The sequence below is a fragment of the Corythoichthys intestinalis genome, chromosome 21 (assembly GCF_030265065.1).
Source record: "Corythoichthys intestinalis isolate RoL2023-P3 chromosome 21, ASM3026506v1, whole genome shotgun sequence".
NCBI classification, from domain to species: domain Eukaryota; kingdom Metazoa; phylum Chordata; class Actinopteri; order Syngnathiformes; family Syngnathidae; genus Corythoichthys; species Corythoichthys intestinalis.
This window is the reverse complement of record NC_080415.1, coordinates 10,000,001-10,018,460: the sequence shown is the minus strand read 5'-3', so window position 1 is coordinate 10,018,460 and position 18,460 is coordinate 10,000,001. Positions and strand designations below refer to the sequence as shown.

The window sequence follows — 18,460 nt, the reverse complement described above, 5'->3', positions numbered from 1 at the left end:
ATTGTGTTCCAAAAACAGAACAGAGTCAAAATTCCACAGCAGATATCCGCCTACATAAGCCGCCCCCGTCTCCTTTTTGCCTCCCACTGCTCTCGCGCTCTTACGTCACTCGTGACCCATGGTGGCCCCCCGGCATTCCCAAAACAGCTGGGTCGAACACAAATTCACCAAACATCAATGCGATATATAGCCTTGTAATTTCTTTCGTATGGAGTCTAGTTAGCCCTTGGCACAAAAACAAGAGGGGGATTCCTTTTCCACAGCAAAAGTAGGAAAAAATCCCGGTTGCATGTAATGGAAGTGTTTGGCTTTTGCATCACAAGGAAATGGCTCCTTTTCAAAACAGGATACAGAACACTCTAGGACGACCTCTGTTATTAGCCTCTAAAGGGTAACAGCAGGGTGTGTTTCACCAGTTTTGACAATTTTAAGAGGGGGACAATCCCATGACGTACTACAGGCCAGGGAATCCCAGACTTGGAGAAAGACAAAGAAGGTGCCTGTCCTGCTCCATATATTTGTTTATTGGTTTCCAAGAGAAAGGTGTGGACAAGTGTGGCATGAATAAAAAAAAACATGACTCACAGGGTGATTCAAAATGTCAAGACTAATTTGTTTTGGAGCAAAAATGTGCTGCAGCGGTTGCTCGCCACCCTATCAGACTGCTGTGAGATTTTGATGGAATACAATATAGCAAATTGTGTAAAGTGCAAGACATAGACAAGTTTCCGAGGTACTTCCACTTTATTTCCTTGTGTCTGCTCGGAACTTCAGTTTTAGAATTTCTACATCCAAAACAACAGTGGAGCTGGAGTAACATTACTCATCAAAATCCCTTAAAAAAGACAATTTGGAAATTCCGCATCCATGTGCCATCGTCACGACAGGGAGGACAACTTGTTCATGAAGGCAGTTGTGGAACCAAGCTCGAGCCACCACAAAGACTGGGTGTTTTTGTAGCCATGTTGGCGCTGTGTTATGGAAGGTATGTTCTTCCTATCCCTGCGTTTTCATATGTCCGGTCCTCCAAAAAAATACTAAAGCTAAAATCTTGCATGAAACGAATTGTTGCCTTTGATATTGTTATGACGATGATGATTGTAATTATGATGATCTTTAATATTATTTACTAAAGCTACTGAATCTGCTGCTAGCCTGTTGCTAATCAGTACATCAGGGGTGCACATAAGTGGTCCGCATGCGCGCATGCGTACTGGACGTAGACAAATGCGCTGGCCCTCAACGGCTTCCATACGCTTTTGCGTACCGATGGCTGACCACTGGATTTGCGGCGGACACAAGAAAATAACTTCTCAAAATTTTGAAGAGGCAGGCCACACTGAGTAATTACTTTAGTGATGGGACGAAATGAGCCGAGGTTCCGAAGCTTGTGTCGAGTAATGGGAGGGGGGTTTCCACGAAGCTTGTAGCGAGGCGCGCTTCATTTCGGCAAAACCCGGAAATGATGACGTGGGAAGCCTCGCCGGCGGCCGGCTGAATCTCGTGAGTGCTTCGGAAGTGATCCAACGTTTGGCGCACGTTGCAAAAACAGGACAGACTACGGTATAAATTGGTTGCAAAACGCAATGGCGATCGCCTGTTATCTCACATTTTGTGGATTTCGGGCTCCTGTACTTGTTACATCTGTGCGCAACAGTGCAACCAGTGCAATCTTTTTTCGAGCCTTGTCCTTTGCTTGCGATGGAACCTGCGCGAAAAGTGCGATCCTCCCCTGTATGGGAACATTTTGATTTGATTGCTTTCAATAAGGTAAGGGAGAAAAACTACTTTAATATAAATGTGAGTGTGTGTGTGTACCTATCTGAACCAAACATCAACAGAATGAACAATCCATTAGTGTACTGGGAGGCACAAAAGAATACCTACCCAAATTTATATAAACTGGCACTCACATTTCGCTGCACCCCAGCTTCATCTGTGCCTTGTGAAAGAATATTTTCTAAAGCTGGTGAAATATTTTCCAAAAAAAAAGAAACTGTTTAAAGCCAGCCACTGTGGGAAAGCTATTATTTCTAAATAAAAATGAATAACAAATTACCCTTAGCACTTGTTGTATTTTGTTCACATACTGAATTACTAACACAAGCACATTCATATCTTTGTCTTAAGCAAATAGCCATTGAATTCTTAACAATGTTGACCTCTTGGGCTTCTAAAGCACCATGAAGCTTTGCTACATGTGCAAACCAATTGGCTGCAAAGCTTCATTGCTTCATGAGGCTTCATTTGGCCATCACTAAATTACTTCCGTGTTCCCCCACCCCCGTCAAAAGACAGACAGACGACAGAGACGTCACCGGAGCTACCGAAAAAAAGGACTTTTGCTGAAAAGTGGCTACAGGAGGTACCATGGCTAGAAGCAAATGATGCTCGCACGGAAATGCGGTACAAAATGTGCCGTGAGAATCCCAATGTCGCCGATAAGAGCAGCGCATTTTATGTAGGGTCAAAGAATTTCAGCCATCCAAACTTTGAAAAGCACGAAAAAAACAGAGAGCATGTGGCAATTAAGCAAACTATCGATGTCAAACAGGACCCCACTCGCCCTATGGACAAGTGGCGGAATAAAGGTAATGAACAGCGACATGCACTGACAAACGTGTTTTTGCTCGCATTTTACAAAGCTAAACATGCACGTTCAATGAGGTCTTATGAGGAGGATATCCCACTTTTAAAAAGGCTTGGAGTTAATGTGGGAGCCGCATAATGCCCTTTATTTTGAATTGGTGCTTCTTATTTCTTTACATTTCACTTCAAAGTAATGGCAATTTTGTTGTGCCAGTTGATGTTAATCAAGCATTAATTGTTAATATAATTAATTAAAGTTAATTGGCTCTAAGTAAAGCTTGTCATAAATTTATCGCATCAGGCGGGTCGGCTCTCAAGCTCAATGAGGACCAAGTCACATCTCCAGGTCGTCCTCTGAGAACCTGGGCAAAAAAATTATGTGCACCCCTGCAGTACATGCAGCATGGCATAATTATGTCAATGCAAAAGTGTTACAAGTTTTTTGTTCGTTTGTTTACAGGTGGAAAACGCTCTTAGGCAAGGGAAGATAACTTGATGTGCATCACTTACTGTACGTTGATGGACATATATTAAGACTACGTGCGTTCTCCCCGTGGGCGGCCGAGAGGCTGGTGGCTCTTCTTGCGGCGGACCGTCAGCTCGATCCAGAGATCCAACTACGAGCTTTTTAACTGCAGCAACTTTAAGATATGCAATTAGAGCTGGAATTACCGAAGACAGCTTGAGAAAGCCTGTCAAGACGCACAACAAAAAGTTCTGGAGCTTCATCTCTGTCATGCTGAATCCATTTTTGGAGATTCCGTAGGTTCTTCTGGTTTGATTTTGCAGTTTTAACTTTGTCAACACACTGCTTACTTCAACTGTAATTCATGTTGTTCCATATAAACTGGTAGTTCGAAGCAGACATTGTCCAAGATGGCGCCGCCCATGTTTCGCTCAGGAAACTTGTCCATAGAGTTATAGGTGGGATTGTACGTGCATTAAATAAGGATGTATTAGGCTATGGGTAAATGTTTAAATGTATGGACGAAAGCTGACGTGTTAGTACTTAAGCACAAGTGGTGCTTCGAGTATTCGTTTAATTAAAGTGGTGTTGTAATTGTTTATTTTGAATGTGTTTGCATTCAGTATTATTGATTTGGGTGGATACACTGCCCTCTAGTCTGCCTCATTTCACATGGCTGAATCCAGCTGCTCCATGTTAAGTTTTTGTTTGCGCTGATTTTTTTTTTTAATGCATTCGTAATTTAGTTATAGGTATATTTAACTGTTTTTTTATGGGAATATGTGTAAGAGCATTGTAAAAAAAAAAAAATGTTAGCGTTTTATAGCATTTAAGCTAACGGACATTTGCTATGTACTAGTAATTTAGCCGATTGTTCTTTTGTTGTACATAGATCATTATTTATTTATTTTTTTTTATTTTTTATTTTTATAGCGTTTGAGGCTCAGCTCAGGTATTTTAATTTTTCGAGTTCCTCATCAAATTACTCTTATTCAAACTAACTAGTTCACCGATAAATCGACTACTAAAATAATCGATACCTGCAGCCCTATTTATTATTAAAGGGAAGCAGCAAGGAATGAAAGCCTAGTGAGACAGTAGGCAAGTACAGTACACTGTATATCATTCATATCATAAAACCTGGAAAATAGTGAATTTTACTCAACACGTATTTTTAAGCTAGAACTGGATTGACAGTGACAGCCATTCATTCATCTTCAATTGCATACCTAGCAGCATATCCCAGAAGACTTATGCCAAAGAACAGATGTCACCCTGGAATGGTCAAAAAAGCACTAGCACAGCAGTTCTTAAATTTTTAATAATAATAATAATTTAATAATAAAGCTTTTTTTTTTTTTTCAAATTCGAAAATGAATAGCTAAGCTAGTAAGCTAATATCTAAATGAATTCCCACAGATTTGTCAAAATTTCCAAGTTTACAACAAATATTTTCGCCTTTGGCTGTTCACTTGCATTCACTGAACCCTTCGGAATCTAATAATGAAACAATTGTTCTCAAATTCAAAACTGATATAGTTAAGCTAGCAAGCTAATATCGAAGTAAATTCTCGTTCAAATTTCTCCAAAGTTCAAAATTACTACAAATAATTTTACCTAGGACTGTTGATTTTTATGTTGGAAAATAAAATAAAACTCACTTCATTTCACACTGTTCCTTTTTTAGTTTTCATGTCTACATTCTCATTTTATTGTCACATCCTTCCATCACATACCATTTTCAGGGTGTAAAATGTGACGTTAACGTTTTTTTTCCTCATTTGCGCAGTCAACGCTACCTGTAGGTCTATTATATACTTCCTCATACCAAGTGCGAGTCGACCTTCCTTTCTCCTGCCATTACATAGAGGGCTAGCAGTGGAAAGAAATTGAATAATTGGGGGCAAACCAGTCCAAAAACTAGTCTAAAACGACTCTTTGCCTTTAGTCGTATGAAAATAGGCCCCTGTGTGTCTTAACGTTCGCCGAAACTCTTAGACTTACTCGCCGAACCCAGGTTAAGAACCAGTGTTCTAGCACTATTGCTAAGCTAAACAATTCATAAACGAATACATTCCCATCCAGCATTAACAAATGTAATTGAGAATTTTGGCTGTTTCATGAACTAAAACGATCATGAATTTTTAGTGCCCCATGCTGCTTGAAGACACGATTTCAACATACTATGAAGTAAGAAATTTAGTTTGCGACTTCTGCTTGTGTCATTTATAAAAAGTCTGCATAGTGCATACTGTACTAAGAGTCTTGTTTTCTCAAAGCCAAGCCAACAAACTGTTTGCATCGACGACAACACCCAGTTGCACACAAAGAAACTCCTTCGTTGGAATGCCTTTGCTGAGCAGCCACTATTTGGCATTAGCCCCACCTGTTTCCTCAAGATAGCTCGAGGAACAACTGAACCAGAGGTGTTAACATGCAGATAGAGAGTTCTTCTGGACAGTAATGACAGTGACTTGTGCACACATGACTCAGTCTTCATTGTTATTGTGGAAGGGTTTCACAACTCTGTCACTCGACAGTTCTTCGTATCTCTAATTCACACATCAGGTCCCAATTGTTTGTCAACCCAAAAAGACAAAATAGTTAGATGAATAAAAATAAATAAATGTCAATAACTGTTTATTTTGCTTCCACAGTACATCTGTGAGTTCATGTATAGCGTACCACATGAATGCTATTTTTAGACCGCAAGGCTGTGTGACGTCACCCTCGTAAACCGGAAGTGTGTCAACATAGAAGCGCCCTCACATACAACCCATGTTAGTACTGCTTTTTTTCTGCCGGTAATCTTTCAAAAAAGATCATGTTGAGTAAACACTGCTGCTATGGAACTTGTAGAAACGACTGTAGACACTACGACATATGAAGGATGTTTTCCTCATATGTTTGAAGCCAAAAACTCAGATGAGAAAATGTGAACAATGGGTCAACTTGCGCGGACTTCCAAAAGACCAGTTTAACGCCAGCAAGGTGAAGCCGTTCACCTTTATATGCAGTAAACATTTTGTTGGGGGCCATGATCCTACTGATCCATTGCCTGCCACAGCCTGCCCCGAAGAGGTAAGCCATTTTGATATTTTTACTTATTTTTTAGCATGGCATTTTGCCGTGCTGCTTCTGTGACAATGAATGACCTGAAAAAAATTAAAATGGTATCCGACTGCCACTGTTGTTACCTTTTCTGTTGAAAAGAAGAAACAACTTTGGCAAGGATGAGGTGTAAATAAATTAATAGAATTAAGATTTGTTATTAGTGAAAACATTAAAATTGTTTGTTGGCTGTCACAGAATAGCATTTGCGATCGCTACACAAAAATAGCAATATAAATTAACCCCAAGAACGGTCAGAGACGTAAGACAACCAGAGGATATAATATATAAGAAAGACAGGGCATATGGTGGTAAAGGATAGATTGTTGGAACAGGAGAATGTCATTTTATTTTGTCTTTTAATCTATTGTTGTGTTGTGTTGTTGGACCTTGAGTCTGTTAATAAAAATCTATCTATCTATCTATCATTGTCAGTGGCGTAAGGCAATGCACACAAGAAAAAGGTGTTGATAAAAAAGCAACCGCTGGATCAGGTCGGCTCTTTTTCCCATCTTTTTCAGCCCTCGATCCTAAAACCAGCTCTTTAACTGAACATTTGTATGTTCTTCCTTGTCTTTACCAGTGAATTTGGCACCAGGGACACCCTTTTCGCACAGAATTGGTAGGTTTAGCTCAGTTAACATCTCATTTGTACTATTTATATACATTTAGCATGAGGGACAAACGCGAGCTTGACCCACCTAGCAACAGTTGCTAAGGTCATGAATATTAATTTGCAAAAGTGACGTGTTGCGTGCGGTACGCTATTGATTATGTTCGAACTAAAAACTGCCGCAGCAACCGTAATTTTGTCGGTATTTTGCATCAGTTTAAAAACGTAAATATTGTGCATCCCTATTACTTAGGCTGGAAAGCTTAAGAAAAGTGGTTCAGTATCTTAAGTGTAACAGTGATGTTTCATTTATACTAATGTAATTTAGTAAATTCTTTATTGGGGGATTATTTTTTAGTGGATTATCATGTGACAAACTATAAAGAGCCATTTAAAGCAATTATGCTCCATGAAATGTGTGCATTTATAGTAAAATGCTATCGTTGAAGTCGTTTAATAGGCATTTTCAGCGTGAAAACCATACAAAACAAGATTTCAGAATCAACATCTTTTAACAAATGCTTGAAAAAAAAATTAAGTGAGGCGGCAGTGGCCAATGCCCAACAGATGCAACCTTTCCCTGCATGAGATATGAACTGTTCACAGCTCTACAAAGTCAGATTAATGGTTTACCTGTAAAAGGTCATCGCTGAGGACCTCTGTTTTCTCTGCTCTGTGGGTGAGAAAGAAAAACAAGTAATCAGTACTGAGACAAGGACATGAGATAGAAGTACTGATCCTTTATTTCAGTTAACATAAAAATTCGGGCAGGGAGTACACTGTCCTGCAGAAATAGCAGTGTGCAAACTGAACTTGAACTCCACAGGAACGTTATCTGGTACAACCCACCTCAAAAGATAACACGAGCCCAGATCAAGAAAAAAAAAAAACGTTTAAAATACTTTTACAGACATTTAACAAAATACTAATGGAGAAAACATGGCATAGGTTCAAACAGTGGAGCTCAAACAGGGAGTTGCTTCAGCTCCAGTTAGTATAGAGTGACTCACACATGCACAGCAACAACACAGCAGTGCTCTGCTTGAGCCTATTATTAGTAGACTAATAGTTGGGCCTGGTGAGGTCAGACAGATTAAATTCACTTAAAGGGAGAGGGGACACGGCAGAAACTAATGCTTGCTTTTCAACACCTTCATATATACTGATAGCTACTGGTTGGACCTGTTACTGTATATGTAAAAAATATGAGTGTTATCTTACTACTAACTCTATTGTATAATGCAGATGTAGTAATGCATAGTCGTCATACTTCAACCAGTTGCATAAAAACAAACACATTGCCTATATCTTAATTGTGCATTTATATCTACGTAGGCCCCATCTCAATTTGAAACACTAATAAGAGTAAGCAATATGGATAGATGTCTGCAGTCATTTCGTGATTGGATTATTGGCGCTCTAAGCTAGTTCAATTACCGTATTTATCGAACTATAAGGCACAATTACAGTATTATAAAACAATCATGACAATGGTAAAAGATAAAGAACAAATGTCAAATGCAGTACACTGAGGCACTATCTCACTTTACAACTTGAATAATTAGGTGTGCTTTATGGGTGAAAAACTTATTTATTGATGTTGTGCCATATAATACGACGCAAAAATACGGTTAAACATTTTATACCCAGATGTGGGTAGAGTAGCCAAACGTTTTTAAGGAAGAGTAGCATTACAGGGGTTCCGGGCTAACATTTTTGACTAGGAGCACAGTGGCCCCTAACTTCAAATTTTAGGGGGAGCAAGCAGAAGATTCAGGGGCGCACACTGTAAATTGTCATGACAAATTTTCCTCTAATTTTCACTGTTTAACTGATAAATACTTTCATCATACATGCATAAAACTTATAAATATACATGTATTATATTATCTATCAGTTTTGACATCAACCAGTATACTGCTTAGAAATCAAGTTAACATGGGAATTTAGTTTTATTTTTGTCGCTGTCAACCGGCGCTACAGCCAATTATTCACTGATTTTTTGATCGACAAATCACCTTCAAGGACACTGAACAACCCGTAAATTGAAATCCACACAACACACTTTGTCAACTTACAGGATGGTATTTAGCAGTGTGCGACCAGCACATACTTTATGATACCTTCTGGCATGATTACATAAATAAAAAAACGACAGTATGAGAAGTTGTTGGCACTCAGAAAAGACCGGAAATTTTAAAAAGCCCTCCAAATTCATAGCTAATCAGAGACGAGTAATGATGCACGGGAAAAGGGTGGTGCTAGTTGCTAACGCTTGCCACTGCGATTGCATTGCGCCCCATGTGTTGGCTTTCAGCGCAACGGCAATGACTTTGGCATTTCGCCTCCCGTGTGTCGAGCCCCAGAGTCGGACTTATTCCTCCCGTCAGCCTCCTTTGAATCAGTGCCGGTGGGTGTGTTGGAAAGAAAGTCACTTGTTGCCCTTTTCGCCATTGTTCGCAAGTGCTGTCAAGTTTTCGTGCTACCCCAATTATAACCCGCCCGACGGAGTCCACACATTTAGGAGTGTCTCAAGAGTGATTTGGTCAAGGATTCGAGGTAATTATTATATACAATAGCCCCATGTTGTGAAAAAAATGCATGGGAAAAAAAATAGCGTAACTTTAGCTCGAAATATATACGTAAAATGAATGATAACTGCCTGGTTTATTGCTTTTAACCAAGAATCTAGACTGTTTTATGTTCATATCTATAGAAATTCCAGGATGTGCGAATTTATTTACAAGAATTTTCAACTTAAAAAGCTTTGTTTTGTAATGGCCGCCACGTTGGATTTACACAATAGCGTAAATTTAGCTCAAAATATTTACGTAAAATGAATGATAACTGCCAGTTTTTTTTTGTTGCTTTTAAACAAGAATCTATCTAGACTGTTCTATGTTCATATCTATAGAAATTCCAGGATGTACGCATTTATTGACAAGAATTTTAAACTTAAAAAGCTCTTTGTTTTGTGATGCCCGCCATGTTGTATCCATACACAGTAGGGTAACTTAACATTCAAATGATCAGGTAATTTTCGGCCATCTGCCAGTTTTGGGCAAAAAAAGTAATTTAAACATTTTTGCGTCCATACAAAAATAAATTCGCCTTTTACATGTTTTTATTTTATGTAACATTTCAATCTAAAAATGAGGAGGGCCAGATTACCGGCAAGCAAAAAATGCAAATTTTGCTTTTGTCGAGTGAAATTAAGATGATTCTGCATGCTTTCCTCAAGTATTAAGTTTCTGATGTGAAAATAGAGTGATTTATTAGCTGTTGAAAACTGAAGTTGCTATTTTGTGCAAAAACTTGTATGATATGTTAAATTTTGCTATTGATCCTGAAAATATAGGGGATTATCTCTGCATTTGGTGATTTTTGTGCATCTAGCGTAAAATATAAAAATAAAAATGAAAAAACGCAATGTTACTGGTCAAACGTGCAAGTAGATGAAAAAAAATAAAAAATACTTGCACTGGCTCGAATTTTTGTCGCAATATGCAACCATTTGGTCACAGTCTGGAGCCCGGATTAATTCAAAATAATATTACTCAAGTACAAGTAGACCTCCAAAATATATGTATAGCTGAATTTCAAGTAAAAAAAGTATTCGATGAAAAGAATACTCAAATAAGGAGTAGCTTCTTCCAATGTTGGATTTTTTTTTTTTTTTTTTTAAACAATGGTATAATCATTTTCCTCAGCACAACATTATCTATATTAACTGTTATTATTATGCTATTATAATAAGCCATATTAAGCCAAAGAAAGACAAAATTCAGCAATTTCCGACTAAAAAATATCTATATAAATGAAACATCACCCATTCAAAGAGCTAGAGTGCCCTCTAGTTGATAAAACATTCATAACATAAAACACTTACCATTATATTGAAACAATCATATCTCTGGTTGTCTGTACTTTATTGGTACCAAATCAACTCTGGGAGAGAGGTTGAAATCTATGCTATCGAGTATTGTTGACTGCAGTCCTCTAGAAATAGTTTATTTTTTCGGCGCTTTAAAGACACCATGTGATTGAACAAGCCGGCGCGATCATAGGACTTTCGACTGCAAGCTTGTGTGTAGTAATTTAACTGTATTGTTACGTCTGTTTGGTATAATGAAGTCATGTGATTATTGTAACAATGTCTCATTGGTGAAACTGGTAGAGCCACTGTTGACATCTCTGGCAAACATAAAATCTAATATGTAGAATAAAGAGGAAAAAAAAACGTAACGACTCTCGTGTAGCCCAAAGTAGCGGAGTATGAGTAGCGTTCCGATCGATCGGGTCCGATCACATCATTTTTAAAGTATCGGAATCGGCAAAAAAATATCGGACATGCCTTTTTTTAATATATATATCTTTTTTAATTAAATCGTTTTCTAATTGTATTTAACGTTACAGACATAATATGTTACACTCATCAAGAGTCTTCAGTTTAGGCTTAAGGTAGGGTTATCAAATTTATCCTGTTAACGGCCGTAATTAATATTTAAAAAAATTTATCACATTAAAATATTTAAAGCAATTAACGCATGCGCTGCACGACCCATTCACGGATTTTCGCGTTCAATCTGTAATGGCGCCGTTTTACCTATATATAGAGCTAAAAGACAGCGTAAAATGAGTAGAGTGAATTTTGACAGCAGTTGGAGCCTTTTTTTAATTGGCTAAAGCCTTACAATCCCTTTCTCTAAGATTAGAAATATCGTGGGAAGCAATGTGGGGAAGAAAAGTAGTACTTGATCTTTTTCTTAACACCCTATGTTATTTCCCAACGCAGAGAAGATATATCAATTGGTACCACTATGCACAATCATGGTTGCACTTCCCATCATGCATTTGGGCAGAACAGTTAAATGGCTACAGTATCATTTACTGAAAGCTCAACAAATACACTAGATGGCAATATTTAGTCACAATATACAAAGCCACATTTATCCTTTAAGAATTACAAGTCTTTCTATCCGTGGATCCCTCTCATAGAAAGAATGTTAATAATGTAAATGCCATCTTGAGGATTTATTGTCATAATAAACAAATACAGTACTTATGTACTGTATTCTGAATGTATATATTCCTCCGAGTTTTATTCATTTTTTTCTTAATGCATTGCCAAAATGTATATGATTGGTAAAAATTATCGGGAATGATTGGAATTTAATCGGGAGCAAAACAAAAAAAAAAAAAAGCGGATCGGGAAATATCGGGATCGGCAGATACTCAAACTAAAACGATCGGGATCAGATCGGGAGCAAAAAAACATGATCGGAACAACCCAAGTAGCGTTTCTTCTTTACTAATCTACTTAAGTTAAAAGAATGGTTAGGTAAACCTACTCTGAGAAGTACACTGTTCTCAAAAGCTACTCCAGTAAACGTAACGGAGTAAATGTAACATGTTACTACACATCTCTGCTTCCCAACCTTTAACCCGACTCACTTTACCCCAAACACTTCCTGTTGCTGAACATAATGAAGCAGATACAGCTGTTGACTGAATTTAACCTGTAGACAGCCTCTACCTTCCAATTTGGGTAACAGGAGATTTCAATGAAGTTTCCCTCACACACTGTGTTCTTGATGAACTGTAGTAACCTCATCAGAGTAGAGAACAGCTGCTTTCCATTACAAACATGGAGGCAGAGAGCAGGCAGAAACAGCGAGACTGACACAGACAGAGACGATAGTTTGGGGGTTCCATGGAAAGAAATACAAATAGTGAGGTTCGTGACTGGTGGGGGTTTACAGACTGAAGTAATGTAAAGCCAATGCGTGGATTTTTTTTTCATTGTGTGATGCAGAGAGAGAAGCAAGAGAATAATGAACAGAAACATACAACTCGGCACTTCTAACTCAACTAGGAAAAACAATGTAATATACTCATAATATGAAGCCACAATGTGGGATTCCTTGCTCTGTGTACAACATTCAGACTGGGCATTTATGTGGTTTAGTTAAAAGGCTAATTGATGTAGTCACCAAACACGCTGAGCCAGTAACTCTACATTCTAAACCAAAGCTTCTAAAGTTCACCAAGAAAATAAAATTGAGTATCACAAGACATGGTTTCCTATCAAACAACCAAGAACCTATTGACATGTTTAGGAATGACAAATATTATACACACAGAAAATGCAGCAACGAAGGTGATTTGACATAGCAGCAAAAAACATTTCATCCACAACATCCACTCAGTGGCACTCTCATTTTCAATTTGTGCGCAGTATTTTTGCATTCAACAAAAGCACACAGCAAAGAGCAGGAAATATGAAGTCTCCTGCAAGCTAAGATGAGTAAATATGACAAAGTGTACGTAGCGTTTAGCTTTTCTTTTAATACAGTGCGAAACGAGGAAAGGCCGGAATGTTTACTGTGTCCAAAAATGTTGGCAGCGGAAAGCATGAAGCAAAATCAATGAAGACGTCACTTAACGACATAAGACCCCAATCACATTTATAAGCTGCTTGAATTTGTTTCAGTGAAAACGTGCCGAATATTGCCAACAATTGCCACGTTTACATGGAGCCAAATATTCCAATTACAATCGGAATATTTGTTCAAACCGAATAAATGTGTTCCATATAAACACCTCATTCGGAATGAACAGGCCCAAACCGAATGGAATTTCATTCCGATTCACAGGGGTGGAATATTCCTTTTCCCAAACCGATTAGAAGTAAAATTATATCATGTAAACAGGGAAGCGGAATGGTGTCTGGTTGCGTTCTTTCTGCACATGCTCCGTACTGACGTGGTGACGTCACTTGGTGACGTAAGTAACGTCACTTGCAACATGGCTTCCAAGCACAGCGCACCTAATTGGAGTCCGGCGGAAAGATTGTATTTAATTCAAACTTTAAAAGAATTGAATATAATTGCTCGCTTAGACGGGCGTAAAACGAGGAACAGTGAACTATTTTAAAAAGTTCACGAGAGGTTACACGAAGCCGAAATAGACCGGAGCGTTGACCAGATTAGAAATCGGTGGAAAACGCTGACAACCGGCTACTACAAGGCAAAAGAGCAAAACAGCAGAAGCGGATACGACCCCACAAACACAACAAGTGGGTTAAAGTTAAAACAGCAGCACTCCGACGATCGATCTCCATGTTTTGCAACGTGACGCTTTGTTTTGATTAATCTGCGCATGTCAGACGGCAGTTGTCAAATGTCCTTTCGGAATAAAGGCAGACACATGTAAACGCTGGATCGGAATAGATGAAGTGACACGTAAACAGCTGATCTGAAATTTCCATTCGGAATGATTTGAATCGGTATGAATAAAAGTCAGCATGTAAACGTGGCTACTGTCTCACTTTGTGAGTGGTACATCAGTAAACTAGCAAGCACTATTAGCATCATAAAAGGTGACATAACAAGTTACATGTCTGATGGGATTCACGCATGACTAGGTGCAATTAGACACACTCAAGTAGAGAAACTTGGTGTAAGGTAATTAGTGATCAGGCAGCATAGAATAGGATGCCAACATATCCACACTCACAAGGGATTCACATAAATACTGAGTTCTACACCTCACATGGCTGATTTGTGTACACTTCACCCCTCCCAATCACTTATCTTTCTGACTCTACCCACCCCCTTTCTCCTTGGTCATCAGGCCCCACAGATGGTGTACACCGGAAATACAACAAGCAAACGATTAGAGCTGTCCCGGCTAGTCGACGCCATCGCTGACATAAATGCGTTGACGAGCACAACATCCCGTTGGTGGTTAATGCAGGGTTAAAAAATATATATGCGTGGAAAGTTGAGAATGTATGCAAGCGAGGAGAGCCGCACAGGGGCAAAAAAGCGCACCAGAGTGGCCAAAACATTGACTTATTTCAACGAAACAAAGAAGGGTACACATTTGTGTCCCGTCTCTTCAATGCCAAAAAGTGCCGTCAACCAGTTGTAATTTTGGAAGACAACAGGAGACAATTACAAGCTAGCAGGTCGTAAGTCCATCTAACTAACTAACGAACTAACAACATGTTTTATTGAAGTTGCTAAGTAAGCCTGTCACGATATGCAATGAGTCCATTTATCGCATGGTAAATAATAATGAGGACGGTAATTTTCGCGGCTGTGTTTTATCGCCGCGCGCGTGCGTGCTGATGGCATATGAGACTTCACTTACTTTCACAGATGTTTATTGGTCATCAACACGCCGCAGAATTAAAGTTCAAACATACAAAATAAGGAAACACATCAATATTAAACACTGTAAACACTGCTACATTGAGGCTAATGGGGGAAAAAAAGACAACCTACGACATTGGAAGTCTTCTCCAAAACGCAAACTCGCGGTTAAAAGGTGACACTTCAGACATGAAAAATCGCTGGTTAACAGCATTTGCAAACAAATTTTTTTTTTTTTAAATCTATGACTGACACCACATGCAATGATGAAAAGTGCTTTTTTGCGGAGTGTAAAGCTTACAATTAGCGGTTTAGTGAACGTACTTCCGGTAAATATTTCAAAATAAAAGCATGTCATGTTCGTCATATGAATAACGATTTCTGGAATTAATCCCACATACTTCAGAATTCAGATTCTACACTAAGAATAGCTTTAAAATGACACCCTTTATGAAAAAAATTGATTGGCAATCAATAATTATTATGATATTATTATTTATAGTAGTATACCATAATATGGATGCTAGATATTTTTTTAAAGAATTGTTTTGAATCATGTTGGAAAGGCGAAGTCAGTGTTTTGAATCTGTTTGCATTCCATTCTTTTGCACTAGGTAATGCAATCAGAGTTTGACCTCATTGTTTATTTGTGATTTATTATTGTTATTTACATGTTTAGTTGTTCTTTAATAAAGAATTTAAGTGTTCCAAAATGTTTTTTGTGAATCAATAAGCATCAACAAAAATTTCCTTGCTAAATTGGTAAAAAAATTAAAAAATTAGATTAGTCGACTAATCGTAAAAATAGTCGGCTGACTAATTGGGAGAAAATTAGTCGTTTGGGACAGCCCTACTAACGATACCATCGACATATTCATAGTTAGTGTAGGCGTTCAATGTTATTTTTTTCTGTCCCTCCATAACCTCTTCCTGTTCACTGCTTTCTCCTAATAAATGAGGCACGTTGAATGATCACATTGGGAGTATGTCATACTCCCATGTGATACATTAAAACTTGAGACCAATCGGACACTCAGATTCCCATTCTCTGTGTCAAGCAGCTGAACAGTACAGGTAAAAAAAAAAAAAAAAAAAAAAAAAAAACTGTGCCCCTGTCCAATGACACTTGTTTTATTTTATTAATTTTTGTTTGACATAATGTGTTCAGAGTTAAGGTTGCTAATCACTTTGAATTTACAATCATTTATTATTTTATTAAATTTTATTTTTCAGTATCAAATAGTCAAAAAATGTGCCTTGAGTGTTTTATTTAATTCATGCAAATTGATGGGCTTTACTTCTTTTCTGTTACAATGTTAATAAAGTCATACTTTATTGTAAGTATATACATATATATATACAGTGGTACCTCTACATACGATCGCTTCGACACACGAACTTTTCGACATCCGACGTAAAATTTGACTCGCCATTTGTTTCTACATCCGACGACATGCTCGAAATACGACGACAATGGCAGCACCGCAGATGAATGCACGGCGGATTTTCTTGTGTGACAAATCAACACTGGTTTCAGAAAAGGTTGGTACAGGTGGTGAAACAAGGAAAAAGTTGACGCTTACCTTCTAAATGAAGATGCAAATGACAGAAAAATATGAGCGTAGGGTGGGCATCCGTGAAATGGCTCAACAATACATCTCCACGGTCCTCCTCCGACCATCGTTCGCCAGTCTTTATAAGTTAAGCTGACAATTCTTATTGTGGTAACATCTCCAGAGAAATCGCCAGCTTCGCCACGTTTTCATCATTTCTTTCACAACTTATTCAACACAAAACGCCTGCTGTCTGCCGCAATTGACGATGTTCTCAAGAAAGCATTGAAAGCGAAAGTAAACTTTCACCCGCTCCCCTCCCTCTTTGTCACGTCAGCGCCGCGGTGCCTTCAGGTACAGAAAAAAACGTCCGCCTTATTAGAACCCGTTTCGTTACACTATTACAGGAATTATTATTATTATTATATTATTAATCCGATTTTTATTTATTATTTATTTGTTTTGCTATATGTATTTGCCATTTGTAATAGTACCAGCAATATTTTTTAAGGATTTAGTGCAGGTTTTTGGGCTGTGGAACGAATTAATGGAATTATAATGTATTCCTATGGGAAAATCCTGCTCGACATACGACCATTTCGACTTACAAACAAGCTCCTGGAACGGATTAACTTCGTATGTAGAGGTACCACTGTATACATATATATACTTATTTTCTTTAATGTTAACAAGGAAAAAATGTTATGCAGAGGTGTGCTTATGATAAAAAAAAAAAAAAAAAAATTAAAAAAAAAAGGGGGGGGGGGGCTTAACATTTACGGTACTTTTCCTGGGGGAGCATACAGAAATAATTGAGAAGCACCGCTGTAGGTTATCAATTTGCTCCTGCCAAGAATCCAAATATCGTTTTAAAAAGCCAATTTTTTTCCATTACACCAACATTTTCCACTAAAATAGTGTTTATGTTAACTCACTGGCTGCCATTGAGCTTTTGCTCATTCGTCAAAATGAATAGCGTACCGCACGAATGCTATTTTTAGACCGCAAGGCTGCGTCACCATCGTAAACCGGAAGGGGGTCAACATAGAAGCGTGCTCGCAGACAACCCATGCTAGTACTGCTTGTTTTCTGCCGGTAATCTTTAAAAACATGCCGATTGAACACTGCTGCTATGGAACTTATAGAAACAACTCTGGACATTACGACAGTCCACATATGAAGGATGTTTTCTTCATACGAAAATTTCAGAGGGGGAAAAAATGTGAACAATGGATTAATTTGTGCAGATGTCCAAAAGACCAGTTTAACGCCAGCAAGGTGAACCCATTCACCTTCATATGCAGTAAAAATTTTGTTGGGGGGCCATGGTCTTACAAATGACAATCGTGATCCATACCCTTGCACGAAGAGGTAAGCCATTTTGATGTTTTTACTAATTTTTTAGCGTGGCATTTTGCCGTGCTGCTTCTGTCTGACAATGAATGACCTGAGTAAAAAAAATAACATTTTATTTATATATCACAACAGTCATTTCGGCCTATTTTTCTAAAATATGAATATTTAATTAAATTAGCCATCTTGCCCTTGATCTTTTAGTAAGCCTGTTCATGCCGACAGGTAGGCTCTAGATTTAACAGCTTTACCTTTTCTGTTGAAAAGAAACAACCTTACTAAAGGGGAAGTTTAAATAGATTAATAGAATCAAGATTTGCTATTTATGAAAAAATTAAAAGTGTTCGTTGGCTGTCACTGAGTAGCATTTGCGATCATTAGCAATATAAATCACCCCCAAGAACGGTTGGAGACGTATGACAACCAGAGGATATAAGAAAGACAGGGCATATGGTGGTAAAAAAATGTCATTGTCATTGGCGTATGGCAATGTGCATAAGAAAAATGTGTTGATAAAAAACCTACCTCTGGATCAAGTCGGTTCTTTTCCTAGTCTTTTTCAGCACTTGACACTCAACCATCTCCATCATTGCCACCATCTCTTTAATTGATCATT

General features: G+C 38.1%; 1 protein-coding gene across 7 annotated transcripts in view; it reads right to left on the bottom strand.

Moving 5' to 3' along the window:
- The window catches only part of arhgap17a (Rho GTPase activating protein 17a), a 74,903-nt gene that overhangs the window by 41,308 nt on the left and 15,135 nt on the right, over nucleotides 1-18,460 (bottom strand). For 6 of the 7 annotated variants that reach the window (XM_057825800.1, XM_057825802.1, XM_057825798.1 and 3 more), the window contains exon 2: nucleotides 7,413-7,452. In XM_057825800.1, the coding sequence (XP_057681783.1) occupies nucleotides 7,413-7,452 (40 nt within the window). Of the gene's footprint in view, nucleotides 1-7,412; nucleotides 7,453-7,628; nucleotides 8,651-18,460 lie in introns of those variants that run through there. The other variant, XM_057825801.1, reaches the window with a different exon arrangement.